Here is a 13,500-nt window from a genome sequence, read left to right as displayed (position 1 = left end):
CTAAAATGCACTTTTGGGGGTTGAAGTAATTTACTCATACTTCTTTCATTCCTGAGCTTCGGTTTGCCTCATCCTGTCTTGTCCTTGCTCACTATGATGCCATGGCGTTCACCTGGGCCATAAGACAGAAATAGCGGAAGGTGTTGGATGGGTTGAGGGGTCTTGCTTGAATTGTGAGGATTCAGGTACGATTAGACTCCCGGAAAGACATCTGCAATTCTGACGGACCCGATTTCAAATGAGCCGTGGCATCTTCTGATGAAATCGCTGGTGCAGTCTCACTGGAGGTCTGCTGACGTCTCCTCTGCCCTCTTGCTTCCCACTCATCCATGACATTATCCCAGATGTCGCTCTCCTTACCGATATCGCTATCATCGCTAGACTCCGCAAGATCATCATCCTCTTCTCCAAGTGTACTAAATTCTGATTTTCTCTTTTTGGATGTCGCGCTCTTTGAACCGCCGCCACTGTAGTTGGCCTTAAGTTGTGCCCCGCTTAGATATTCTGCCTTCCACACCGTCTGAGTCTTCTCGACGCTAGTCGACACTTCGAGGTGAATAACATTGCGGGGGTCACCGGTTGTAACGAAGGGCTTCACAAACAGAAGAATGGCCCAAGCGAATCGAGCAAAGAGATAAGGACGGGAGTCGTTTCCAAGGTATTGGACTATGGTGTTGTGGTAGGTCGGCCAGTATTCAGCAGCATTATCGGAAAGTATGTGTGATACGTAGTATGCTGAACGAGTACTGGTATCCGTCTCATGCGCGCCTCCTCCCCCAGCAATCTTTGGTACGATAACGAACCAGCGTTTGTCGAAGCATTTATGAATATCCGGTCTAAGCGGAAGGAGATTCGCTGGATTATCAATATCTCCCAAGTCTCTACCATATCGGTACATCCCATTTCTAGAGTACCAGAGCACTTCTTCCTTCGGCACGAGGTGTGCTTCTTCAGTGCATATCGAGAAGTTGGTGATGCCACAGCGAGGTCCAGTGGTTTCAGGAAATACGGATGTGGGGCCCCAAGTATCTGGGATGCGGCCGTGCGGGAACTCCCAGTCCTGGAAACTGGGGACAATGGGGTATATGCCTAGTAGAAATGGATCAGAACAGCGATGAGAAGGTGGAGAAGTTTGCATACTCGCGCAAGCGTCAACCAGAAAATAGTAAGCTGGGTCCGTCAGAACTCCATCAAGTGGGACAGTCACAGGGTGTTGACCATCTTTATCATGACAAAGGCGGCCAGTTTCAAACGCGTTGTTTCCGATGATCTGGCAGGCAATCAAGGCGGTTTGGTGGTGAACTCCAAAGGTGTGAGGAGCTATTTGATCAACACGCGGAAGGATCAGGAGAATATTGCGGGGTGCTTCATAGCCAGGATGCAAGAAATATATATTTTCGGATATTGATCTTTCTACAGGAGGGATCGGGGACGCATGGAACTCAGACAGACTTCCATCAGGCATTTTGAAGGATATAGCGGCAGTAGTGAGATAGAAGAATAGAGGTCGTGAGTGGAGAGAGAGAAGAATGGAGGTCGTGGAGTGGAGAGTTCTACGGGTTGGCCTTGGTTAACTCTTTTGGTTGTTCTCGATTCCTACGGAAGGAGCAGTTGTTAGGTCACTAGAGCAAAAGAGCTCATTCACCACTACCCAATCCAATCCCGCCAACGGCAGTGGATACTAACAAGAACTCTATTAATAAGCATCAGCTGTTTGATAAACAGAACCTAACTAGCAGGCTTCAACGCTAACGATACCTCAAAGGTGAAGTGCAGAGTTATTGAATGACAAAAAGTATAATTGCTGTTGTGTGTAAAATTTCACTAAAATTTCATGTCATAGGCTTATAGCTGAGTGAAGCGGGCTGGTGAAAGCGTAGTTAAATTTGGGGGGAATAATAAAAAATTGAAAAGAAAAACCTTTGAAAGGTCTTTGTCTCCCCGACAGGGAATCGAACCCTGGTCTCCCGCGCTTGGCAAGTTTCTTGGAATGACAAGCGGAAATCATGACCACTAGACCATCGAGGATAAACTTAGTTTCATAAAAATGAAACATTACGGTTACAAGTAAATTCGCCAATTTCTCAATTGTTTCAACGGGATTGTATAATTTTTCCATTACTCTACGGGACTGCAGAGGATTTTAGCCACTTTTCCCAATAGTTTTCAAAAGGTTTGATTCTAGGGGACGTGGAGGTGTTTCGTAGCCACCCAGTTCTGAAATAATGCTCCAATGACATTCACTGAAAAATCAGCACCGAGTTTTGACATCAGTGGCATGCTCTGCTTTGCTATCGTATTCGAAAGCTCGAATTATACTAGGATTGTTTGCTTTTGCTTTCGAACTCACTTTTTCTCTCTCCGCTTTCTTGCCCAATTGTGTGCCGTTTCCCTTTGACAAGCGACAGGTTGATGTCGGGTTGGGTTCAGTCGTTTATTTTTGTGGATGCTTGTAATGCGAGCTGTCCGCTGTAAAATATTAGAAGCGCATGTATTTGATTGGCATTACTTTACAGCGAAGTTACCAAAGCGCCGCCCTCAAAATATTTTTGGAGGCTTGCAGTGTGGATGATGCATGTCATCACGCTTTTGAAATAAACTAAACCGACTTCGGATGGCGGTTCTGTCGGCCTGAATCTATGTTTCTATGAGCTGTTGCGCCCGAATGCATCATCATCATCATTATTATTTTTGATTAGATCGTTGAATTGACCCCGTATCAAGGATGCGGGTTTGAGCTGATGGCAGTTCTGTTGTTTTTTGTTTCGTCTTCGTTTTCTTAGCAAGGGCATGGAGACTAAATTCACAAAATAGACATTATCTCTTTGAACACTCCTCACAGAAACGACAACTAATTGACGACTAATTTTTCTTTTCATTCCTCAATTTTGCAAGAGCATTCCTATTGGCCATGGATGGGTAGCATTGTATGTGTCAAGCTGCGCTGCACGACTTGGCAATTCCGCGTGTTTTCGTAGGGGGTGTGTCGTACAGCATCCGGGCATGCATGAACAGACCTCCACACGCCGCACGGGCAGGATTGTGATTTCTTTATTGCGCCATGCCGCGAGGAGTTAAGAGGTGTGGTTTCGAATATGTGGTGTACTGGGGCTAATGCTGAGCAACGTCTGGCACACCCTGCGCCGCCGCGGATCAACACCCGCCTAACGGTCTCCAGCCAAGTCACCAGGATACAGAGTAGACACTTTGATCATCCTGCGTACGTTCTTGGGAGGCTTGGGTGAATGCGATTTCGCTCACTGCTCTCTTTGAGTAGGTTATAGGTGACGACGACTTGGACCCATGGTACAGATGACTCGACCTGGTTTGATGGATGGGAAATTGAAAAGAAACACCGCAAATTGCAATTGAAAACACATTTCCCCTTCCCGGGAAGGGGAAATCGGACATTGTTCGCCATTGCTGTCGCTGTCGCTGTCGTTGTCGCTATCTGGATAGGTTTGCTACAGCGCTCCATTTGCTGCTGCTTTACCCTGAGGGGTAAGTCATTGTTCTGATGAAGGTTACGATCTGCATACTTGTAAGAAAATCGGAATCGACATTTCCAGATGATGGAAAGAGAGTAATCCTGATTCGAGATGGGGAAATATCGAAGAACACTTCATCTCAGATGAATGAGGAACCCGATCGATTGATTCCATGGCCATTTTTACCCAAATCAATTGCAGACGTTAGTTATTTATTACGCTGCACTGCTTTGTTTACGCAGCGATACGCAATACGCCTAATACGCACCGCGTGGGGTCGACTCAGACCCGATTAGTCACCCGCCCGCCCTGTGCCCTTCAAGAACTCGCCGCCGCCCGGTTTGACTTCCTTCTCACGCTCTTCTTCCTTTCTACCAGCCCATCCCATCCCACACTCGCCCAATCCCTCTCTTCCGTCTTCCTGTGTCTATCAATCTCACTGTCTACTGTCCATCTAGGCGCTCTCTGTCTGTGTGACTCACAACCTGATCACTCCCGTTACTGTTACTTGCTTTCGCTGAGCAGCAGGCTAGCAGTAGAAAAACTTTGCAACGATCGGTGGCGACACAACCTTGGGCTTGACACTTCCGTCTTGTCCGCCCGCCCGATCCTCCCCAGCAACCCTAGGTGCCCGGACGCTACTCGACAGCAGCCATCTGTTTGGGGTTTGCCCCGTGCATCATCCTCGTTTCTCTTCACGTACGAACATCGCCGCCTCGATCACGTCCTTCTGGCCAAGATGACGGTCTACCTCTTATGACAATAGCTTTCTTGATGGGCATTTCCTTGCTCCTCAAAGGTCCTCTATAGATCAGCGGAAGCATACCTTGAGTATTGCCTGGTCGACTCTGCGCGCTATCGACAACAATCTTTGGTTGCGCAACCACTTTCCTAATTTCATTCGGGTGGCCTTTTGGTTTTATTTCCTTCGTTTCTCATTACCATCTACCCCACATCATATTTGATCTTGTTTCTTTACATTAGACCTTGATCAGAACGTTAGGATTCGATCTGAAGGATCCGCCGCACGCATTTGCCATCTATCTAGTCGGCTATGATGAATGTTTTGACCAACATGTTTCGTTTATCCAACACCCCGGGTACTCCAACGATCGATGGCGAGGAGATTTCTGCGGAGGCGGACGAGCCACCAGACGATCGTCAACTTAAGCCGTCCTCGAAATTGGAAAATATCGTTCCTCAACCATACACCAAAGCGAGACTTTTTATTCCGGATGCAAAGAAGGAGTCTTTGCTTACCCGGGCTCTACTGCTCTGCGGCCCTGAGCCTTCGTCTATCGATTGTCTATCTCAACCTTCACATGTAAATGGATCCGATCGAAATTACCCGCCGTCGATATATAGCAACATCAGCGGGCCTTCGACTGCAGAACTGACCAGCGACGGGGAGACCAAAACTCCACCACGGTCAGATTCACCAAGTCCACCGATTCCGTCCGGTTTTGCTCATTTGCCCACCACATTCCGTGGCCGTATGCAAGTCAAAAGCCCGGTAGCACCTACCACTGACATTCCCCAATCGGAAATTGAAGCCAATCTTGGACGGAAGCGCTTGATAAGCTTCGCATGTGGGCGAAAAATTGACGACGAGTCGAAATATTCGAGCGAACCAGTGAAGGATACAAATGGTGTGCCCAAGCGGAAGTCTGTACTGACTTTTATTTGCGCCCCGCGACCAACTGGCGAGAGTGAAAAGACGGTTGAACCAACGGCCCTTCGCGGAAATTCCTTATACCATCATACTGGCATCTCACCCCTCCCGCTGCGCAAACCCAGTTCGGACCCTTCAACACCATCGCAGGAAAAGGTCGATCGACGCGACGCTCCTTCAAAAAAGCCACCGGGTGCCCCTCGTACTTCGAGGCCTGGTGAGTTTGAACTCTCTGATGCGATTCGTTTTCACGAATTCGGTAGTTCTTTGGAAGACGATGATTGGGTAAACCAGACGACGGTTTATAAGGAGAAAATGACGCTGAATGATTGCATGAAGAAGGAACTTGCGATTAGGAAACTGGGTGAAGAAGCGGAGGAAGAAGCTCGTCAGGACGAAGAGGATGCTGAAAATGATGATGACGACGACGATGATAACAATGATGACGACGACGACGATGAGGATGACGAGGATGACGAGGATGATGAGGATGAGGATGACGATGATGGTGATGAAGACGAAGATGATTCAACGCTTCAAAATGATATTTCTGACGCTGGTAATGAGAGCGATAATGAGGCTGGGTTTGCGGACTCTGACGACACTGATATCGAATCTGAATACGCATTCTGGGCGCCGTCGATGGCAACTGCCTCTACTAGCGTTGATAACGCTGGTGTTGCCAACCAAGTTTCTAGACGGCGAGGTTCATGCTCTTCAACTGAATCTTCAAACGAACGGAAGAACGGCCGCAAAGAAGTGACACCACCTCTACAATCCGGGCGGTGCCAAAGACACCGTCGGCCTAGCAAGCCCCAAAAGTATGGACCTTCCACACCACATCTTCCTGATAGCACCGATTTCGTATGTGGGACGCTCGACGAAGACCGCCCTTTGGAAGCCGCGTATATTTCTTGCATGGAGCAACGTCGTCGGGCGAAACATATCCTTATCCCCCAGGACATTGATCCGAGTTTTCCCACCACAGATCCCGAGGACGAAGTTGGAGACGATGATGAAAATCATGACGACCATGATGACATCACAGAAAAGGTTCATGCACATGATCTAGAGGGCCTTCGCGGAAGACAGAAAGCCAGCAGCGGTAAAGTCACTCCATCAAGCTCTCCAAAACGTCTGCAGTCACCCCCTCCGCGGCGTGCCTATGGGAATTCTCCCCGACGTCTACGATCGCCTCCACCCGTCATGAAATCGAGATCTCCTCCCTCACCACGCGGTCCTTATCTCGCTGCTGCAGCGCTCCACCCTGACGGTATGAACATCACCGATCTCACGCAGAGGCCCCATCGGCCACGTACGAGGTCCCTCCCCCGCACGCCAAACCCTTTCTTCGCTCGGCTTGAACGCCGTCGATTGACAAAGGCAATGCCTAATATGGCCAGCGCCAGCGAATCCAGCAATCACGACTTACACACCCGCGGACCTATCGATATTGTTGTGGGTCTCGAAAAGAAGCGTCAGAAACGGAAAGAAAAATTCTGGCGCCAGCACTGTAGGAAAGCTGCAAAGGAGAATCTTGAGCGTAAGCCATTACCCGGTAAAGGTGCTGAACGCATGAAAGAGCTTGGACTTGAAGTTGCGGAGCGCTTTAAGGCGTATGGCGTTGGCGTTGGGCAAGGTGCTCATCTTGTGCTCTCGATATAAAAATTCACCATATACCACCATATTTATTGCATTGGTTTCGTTGTATCATTTTCCGCTTCCGGAAGCCTCGTTCAAGGGCATATTTTGATTTGACATTTATATTGTTCAAAGACCTTTTTTTTTTTTTTTTTTTTTTTTTTTTTTTTTGAAAATATTTCGAGTTTCATATTCTTGTGCTACACCATGCTGTATATTCTTTTATCTTAATCTCGTCACTTTCTTTCTTTTTGCTTTTTATATCGTCTCCTGACATTCTTACGTTCAGTCCAGATTTTACGAGAGGAAAGGTCGAACTTTTGTGAATTGATTTCTTCCAAACATGAAGATTCTCCTTCCCCTATCATGTCCTTGACCTGTCTGGGAAATATTTTATTTCAATTTCATTTCTAGCTTATTAGACTGGGAAGGGATAGGCTTTGATTTTTGACACATTTTGCTTTTCCTGAAGCCGTTTAACTTCGTTTATCACTTTCCATTTCTGTTGTTATTTGCATAACGAGACCATGAGATTTCGTCCTCGCGTTTTCCGTAGGTGTATTTGCTGTTTTTGAAGTACCATTTTCGTTCTTTTTCTTTTTTCTTCTTTTTTTTCTAGTATTGCACTTCGTTAGGTGGACACACTACAATCACAGGGTCAGGAACCTAGCAACAACAAAAAGTGACCGCAGATTGTGCATTGTTTTTTTTTTTTTTTCTTTACTTCTTCTGTAGATGTGAAATTCTCAGAAACTTGGGCATCCCTAAGACAATATGAGATTGAGATTCCTCTTGATACTTGGTATAATTTGCGCACTAGCCCCAATCCAGAATGCCAAGCGAAGCCCTGTACACTGTGGCGCCGATAATCACGTGAGCGATGAATCAGCAGATCCTTGGAAGGACACTTCTTGCAACCGTCAGGAAGAGAGCGACGACGATGATGAAGTGAAAGAAAGAATAACACATCGGCATCAATTCTCAAATATCACTTGTGGGCTTCTTGCGATTTACACACGCATGCCTCCGAGCAACCAATAGCCAGCAGCCTCCTAGCAAGCAAACCATCGCCGATCGAGTACCTTGGATCCCTTACAGACCCTGTCCTTGTGCTGGGAAGCTCCAAATAACAGATTGTGCTGAGAGAGAACGACAGAAATCCTCGCCCGTTGTCAACTCGGTTCGACTAAACTGTCCCTCTCTCCGCATCTCCTTCGATAACTTCTTGTTCATTTCCCCAACGGGAACCTCGCTCTCGCCCACGTTATCCCCGATTTCCTGCCATTTCTATTCACCTCAACATAAACCCTCCACGATGTGGATTGTAAACTGGTGTATGTATATATTTACCTAACCCTCCTCCCGCTAATGAGCCAACATGGCAATTTTGCCAGCTGTGGCAGTTTCTGCTTTCCTACTCCTCCCCCAACGGCCAAGCTCCGAACGGCTGCCTCGCTCAACTTGCTGCTTCACACAAAATAACAGAAAACTGGAAACGAGCCGCCTGGGAGCCTGCGTAGTGCCAATATTTTGCGCCTATGGATGTGTATATGAAGGGATGTTGATAGATAACTGACATGATCTATGAGGTTTATATATAGTCTATGACATCCTCGCCTCCCTCGGGCTGCTGAACAAGCATGCCAAGCTCCTCTTCCTCGGTCTAGACAATGCAGGAAAAACTACGCTGCTGCATATGTTGAAGGTGGGTTGAGCTTTACACATTTTATATATATATTTGGTTTTGTTAGTGGGATCGGCGGGTTTCGTGCTTTTTTCATCCTCACTTTTTTCTTTTTCTCTTCGTTTTGTTTCCTAGGAGAAAACGAAGAACAAAGTTATACTTTTGACATCGGGGGTGGTTTCTGTGGCTATCGAAGAGACGCATCGTTAGGTTTTATATTCTCTGGCGGTATTTGAGTAAGATGGAAGTTGGATGGCTCGCCAGGGGCTGTTTGCATAGAGTCATTGCCATTTGCTAACAAATCTCTTTTCCATAGAATGATCGAGTCGCCATTCTGCAGCCCACCGCACATCCCACATCCGAAGAACTAGCTATTGGTAACAACAGATTCACAACATTCGATCTCGGTGGTCATATGCAAGGTGATAACTCCTGTTCCTCCTTTATACATGCATTAGCCGTCTCTTTTCCCACCACCACTCACTAACTTAACACGTACGTTCTCCACAGCCCGTCGCCTCTGGAAAGATTACTTCCCCGAAGTAAGCGGCATCGTCTTCCTCATCGACGCCAAGGATCCCGACCGTTTCCCCGAAGCCAGGGCGGAGCTGAGCGCGCTCCTAGCTATGGAAGAGCTTGCCAAGGTCCCCTTCCTCATCCTCGGTAACAAGATCGATCATCCAGAAGCTGTACCTGAGGATGAGCTCCGCCACCAAATGGGCCTCTACCAGACCACCGGCAAGGGGAAGGTGCCTTTGGAGGGTATCCGGCCTATTGAATTGTTTATGTGCAGTGTGGTGATGCGACAAGGTATGTTGCAAACCATGAGCTTGTTCCTCCCTCTCCCCACCCCTCCTCCTTTTCTGCCGAAAGCAAAGCCAGTTCCGTAGCTAAGCTCATTTTTCATTCTTTCTCAATAGGCTACGGCGAAGGCATCAGATGGATGTCTCAATATGTCTGAAATGCCAAAAAAAAGACTTACGCGCCTGGATTATAATCATCTTATCTTATCTTGTCATTTACCTGTTTCCCCTGCTCGTCCTGCGTCCGTCAAGTTTGCACATCTTGTGTGTTTTTTCCCCTCAGCCCATTTTTCATTTTCTTATTTCTCTAAATCACTAAATCAAACCTTCGGGTTTCCCCGTGCCCTCCTCCTTTCCCCCGTTCTCCTGCTCTCCCTGGTCTGTTGGATATGGCAAGAAAAAATATAAATTTCGGGAAAATGTCCTTTCTCCCACTCCTCCCCAACTCCAGATAAATTAATCACGCAATCAAACCATCTCATCGATCCACAAATTGGCGGTTCCCATTTCTTCGCTCTCCACCCGACCCAATGTCGTTAGGCTTCCAGTACAGAAAGAAAATAAAAACACAGAAACCTTCTTCACATGTACAGTACTTTCTACGTCTCAAAAGTCTCGCGACAAACAGCTCCTCTATTTTTTGTTCCCCATGTTTCACACCTTATCATTAGCTAGCTAACCTACTTACTAGTAGTGATATACAATTAAGTCCACAATCGTCCGTTTCCTACTCCACCTCTTTACCTACTTAATGAATCAATAAATCAAAACATGCAGTAGAAACCCGACTTCTATTTGGTTCTAAAAATCACAAGTGCCTTTTCCGGGCTTTTATAGTTTCGTTCCATCCTTCCCCCCTCCTCTCTCTTCCCCAGGGGCCGGGACGCCGTTTCGATGCCACATACCCATTCCAGACCTGCGCAAGAAAAAGAGAAAATTAGTAATGGTAGCTTTCGTCCATGGGGTCCATGGACGTATCATACATATCGTCGGCCTTTCGCCCTTCGCCCTCCAACCCCCCAACCTTAGCCCGAGCCTGCCTCTCCAGGCCCGTTCCACTCCGTTCCATGGAAAATGGACATGCGCGGCAGCTTGGAATCGGCAAGATCGCCCATTCTCTGCTACATGGTTTTGTAAATAGCTACTTTTTAGGTTTGGTTTTTTTTTTGGGGGGGGGAAGGGTTGAAAAGAATGGGTTCGTTGGGAAGACAGAGAAAAAAATAACAATAATCTTTTTATAGGATTTAACAAGGTAATAAAGCACCGTGTGTATCTATCATCTCCCTGGCCTGCCTGCTCAGAGCCGTTCTGTCGATACATAATAGAGTGATTCCACAAACCACCGCCGCCCCCTAATATCAGCTCAAAGACCCAAAATCCAAAGCAACGATGTAAAAAACAAGCAAGAAATGAAAAATAAGGTCTTCACAAAGCCTAGCAATTCTGAAGGGGGAAAAAAAAAAACCAAAAAAAAAAAAAAAAAAAAAGGCACTTCTTGTTTGTTTGTTTTTTTTTTGGTGCATTTCCGTATATCGAATGGTACAGATACAACAACTAAAGGGGAAGGGAAAAAAAGAGTAATATAAAAAAAAGAACAAAAACTTTAAATTGAATGTTATAAAAATTAAAGATTGAAACAAGGAAAAAATGGAATAACAAACAAGGGGAAGAGAAGGGAAGAGGTAGAATAGAGAAACGCAAACAAAATATAAAGCGGAGCAGAATAGAATTGGGGGGGGGGGGGGGGTTGAGGAGACGAAGGAACAAAATCAATCAGCTTGTCCATTTTGTTTTGGCATTTTTTGCTTTGCTCATTTGACACCTCGAATACCACCAAAAACACGCTGTGGGTGCCGGGAGAGAAAGGTCCCTTCTCCTTTGGATAGGGGGGCCATGTGCGCGGAACGGAAAGCGGGAGGGAACGCGGCCAAAATACACCCAACACGCTCGTTCTCTCTCTCTCTCCTCTCCCTTGCTTTCTCGCTACAAAAGGGAGAGAAAGCAAAGGAAGGCAAAGTGAGGCGAAAGAGGACAGAATGGGAATATTTGAAACTCGCGCACGTGCGGAGAGAGAGAGAGAGGAGAGAGTAGATAAGAGAAGGAGGGATGGAGAGGAAAACTAGAACAAGAATATTTTAAGACGACGACGGCGATTGTCGGCAGGGTTGATTATTATCAGCTACATATGAGTTTTAAGGAAAAGTGGGAAAAAAGGGAAAATCAAGTTACCGAATAAAGTAATTCAAGACCTATTACTGAAGAGAAAAAAGAAAACAAAAAAAATAAAAAACAAAACAAAACAAAACCAGAGGAGCGTACAAGAAAAATCAAGAAAAAGGCCATTTAAGAAGTCCAATACTCAGTTTCATGTCGGTTAAGCTGGTTCTTAAAAGAAATCGAGGCAAAAGGAAAGGAGGCGGGGAAGAAGGCGGCTCATGCATGCTGTTACTATTATTACTGATGTCGCTTGGTCGTGTTTGAATGTGAGGGAGGCGGATTGGCCGGCTCGTTTTCTGATGCCATTCTCCAGGTTATCCATCTCTCGTGCACGTGCGTGTTTTTGTTATATCGAGGTGGGAAGTTTTGACTAGAGTTCTTATCTCCGCCCGAACCTGCTACAAATGGAAAAGCTCGTATGATTTCTTTCTCACTTCTTCTTTTGTTTCCTAGGAGGAGTGATGGGTCTGCCACTGCTCATGCCACCGTAGACGTACTTTTGTTTCTTTTCGGCTGGTTTCAGGATCTGCGAGGGGGAAAGTTGGTGTTAGCTATTTTGGGTAATTTCTTATGATTTTTTTTTTTTGTGCGCGGGCTGCGATGCCGTGATATAAACAGGAGCCATCTTACCTGGAAGGAACATAACAGGCTCTCATCAACGCTCATCATGGCTCCTGCGTTGTCGAATTCTCCACAATAGTTGGGCGCGCTAAAGAGTGTGACCAACTGTCGTTTCGAGAAAAACTCATAGCCGTCCTCGACAACCTGATGGGCACGACATATAAGGTCCATATCGTGCTTTTGTAGGAATCGTGAAACGACGTCAGGTCCGAACGTGAATGACACGCCTCTATCATTTTCGCTCCACCCAGTTATATCCTTATCTGGATCGGACCACAGAAGATCGCAGAGAAGACCGCAGTCAGGAATCTATATTGGTCAGCGGATCCTGAGCCTCGCAGAGCTCGGAGACTTCTGCTGCAAGAAGCCCCATGATTTTACTGATGTTAAATTGTGCAAAGGGGAGGGGTCGATGTAAAATTCGAACACTTACATCAGTAGGACGCATTACCCGGCGGATCTGCTCCATAGAGTTTAAGTCGGGACTTAGACCACCGTGCATGGTGAAGATTTTTTCGTCAATTATAGCAGCGATTGGCAGACAATTGAAGCAGTCAGTGAACGTCTTCCACAGCTTGATGTTGTATCTCCGTTTACATTCATCGTAGAAACCGTAGATACGGTTGATCGACGCGCACTCATGGTTCCCGCGGAGGATGAAGAAGTTTTCTGGATATTTGATTTTGTATGCCAAAAGGAGACAGATCGTCTCGAGCGACTGTTTACCTCTATCTACGTAGTCTCCAAGGAAGAGGTAGTTAGCTTCAGGAGGGAATCCGCCGTATTCAAACAAACGCAGGAGATCGTAGTATTGTCCGTGAATATCGCCGCATATCTACTTGTTGCTCATCGGGTGAATTAGCCATATGTACTATTAAATTGCATGGCGAGATAGGAACGGCTTGAGAAATAAGTGTCTCGCCCCCACCGGCAAAGGCTACCGCCACCCATATTATCAAGATTGATACGAAAAGCCAAAAAATAAAAATAAAAATAAAAATAAAAATTATAGGGCAAGAATATTAGAAATGGTCAGAAACCAACCTTTATGGGGGCTTCAAGCTCTAAAAGTATAGGTTGAGAGATGAAAATCTCCCTCGCCTTGGTGCAGAGATGGCGAATTTCAGACTCGAGTAATTGAACCTGCTTTCCAGGTCGACTACCCCTCACTTCCAACAGCCGATCAATGATGGAATCCAGATCGATTTCATTCTGGTCAGCCATGTCTTGCCGCCGCTAGCAAGAAAATTATCCGAAAGGAACGTAACGGACACAAGAGAAGGGAATGAGAAGGATGGAGCCGGAGGGAGAAAAAAATCCGAAGGGGAAAAAAAAGATCGCGGCGGAGAAGGAGGGGGGAGGGAGAAGACGGGG

The 13,500-nt window shown here is 46.5% G+C and overlaps 5 protein-coding genes and 1 non-coding gene across 6 annotated transcripts; 2 read left to right on the top strand and 4 right to left on the bottom strand.

Moving 5' to 3' along the window:
* Positions 1-181: 181 nt before the first annotated feature.
* HCBG_00756 (uncharacterized protein) lies at positions 182-1,465 on the bottom strand (the record flags this gene model as incomplete). Its single annotated transcript, XM_045427806.1, has 2 exons — positions 182-1,089; positions 1,141-1,465. 2 exons carry the CDS (start codon positions 1,463-1,465, stop codon positions 182-184), a joined length of 1,233 nt encoding a protein of 410 aa, XP_045291781.1.
* A 472-nt stretch (positions 1,466-1,937) lies between these two features.
* Positions 1,938-2,028, bottom strand: HCBG_11001. The gene has a single exon. It is a non-coding gene; the product is annotated as a tRNA-Asp (tRNA).
* A 90-nt stretch (positions 2,029-2,118) lies between these two features.
* Positions 2,119-4,270, bottom strand: HCBG_00755 (uncharacterized protein; the record flags this gene model as incomplete). The annotated part of the gene is made up of 7 exons (XM_045427805.1): positions 2,119-2,131; positions 2,351-2,469; positions 2,526-2,637; positions 3,018-3,164; positions 3,225-3,531; positions 3,789-3,905; positions 4,192-4,270. 7 exons carry the CDS (start codon positions 4,268-4,270, stop codon positions 2,119-2,121), a joined length of 894 nt encoding a protein of 297 aa, XP_045291780.1.
* Positions 4,271-4,563: 293 nt separating this feature from the next.
* HCBG_00754 (uncharacterized protein) lies at positions 4,564-6,825 on the top strand (the record flags this gene model as incomplete). The annotated part of the gene is made up of 1 exon (XM_045427804.1): positions 4,564-6,825. The coding sequence occupies one exon, from the start codon at positions 4,564-4,566 to the stop codon at positions 6,823-6,825; it is 2,262 nt and encodes a 753-aa protein (XP_045291779.1).
* An 808-nt stretch (positions 6,826-7,633) lies between these two features.
* Positions 7,634-10,017, top strand: HCBG_00753 (small COPII coat GTPase sar1; the record flags this gene model as incomplete). The annotated part of the gene is made up of 6 exons (XM_045427803.1): positions 7,634-7,674; positions 7,843-8,135; positions 8,403-8,506; positions 8,802-8,907; positions 8,996-9,295; positions 9,406-10,017. 6 exons carry the CDS (start codon positions 7,634-7,636, stop codon positions 9,444-9,446), a joined length of 885 nt encoding a protein of 294 aa, XP_045291778.1.
* A 1,422-nt stretch (positions 10,018-11,439) lies between these two features.
* On the bottom strand, positions 11,440-13,405 carry HCBG_00752 (serine/threonine phosphatase PP1; the record flags this gene model as incomplete). The annotated part of the gene is made up of 5 exons (XM_045427802.1): positions 11,440-11,903; positions 12,003-12,031; positions 12,136-12,435; positions 12,560-12,961; positions 13,171-13,405. 5 exons carry the CDS (start codon positions 13,348-13,350, stop codon positions 11,885-11,887), a joined length of 930 nt encoding a protein of 309 aa, XP_045291777.1.
* Positions 13,406-13,500: the final 95 nt, after the last annotated feature.

Source organism: Histoplasma capsulatum (genome assembly GCF_000150115.1).
Source record: "Histoplasma capsulatum G186AR genomic scaffold supercont2.1, whole genome shotgun sequence".
Taxonomy (NCBI): domain Eukaryota; kingdom Fungi; phylum Ascomycota; class Eurotiomycetes; order Onygenales; family Ajellomycetaceae; genus Histoplasma; species Histoplasma capsulatum.
Note: the sequence above shows the minus strand (reverse complement) of the source record. Positions and strands in the feature narration are given on the sequence as shown.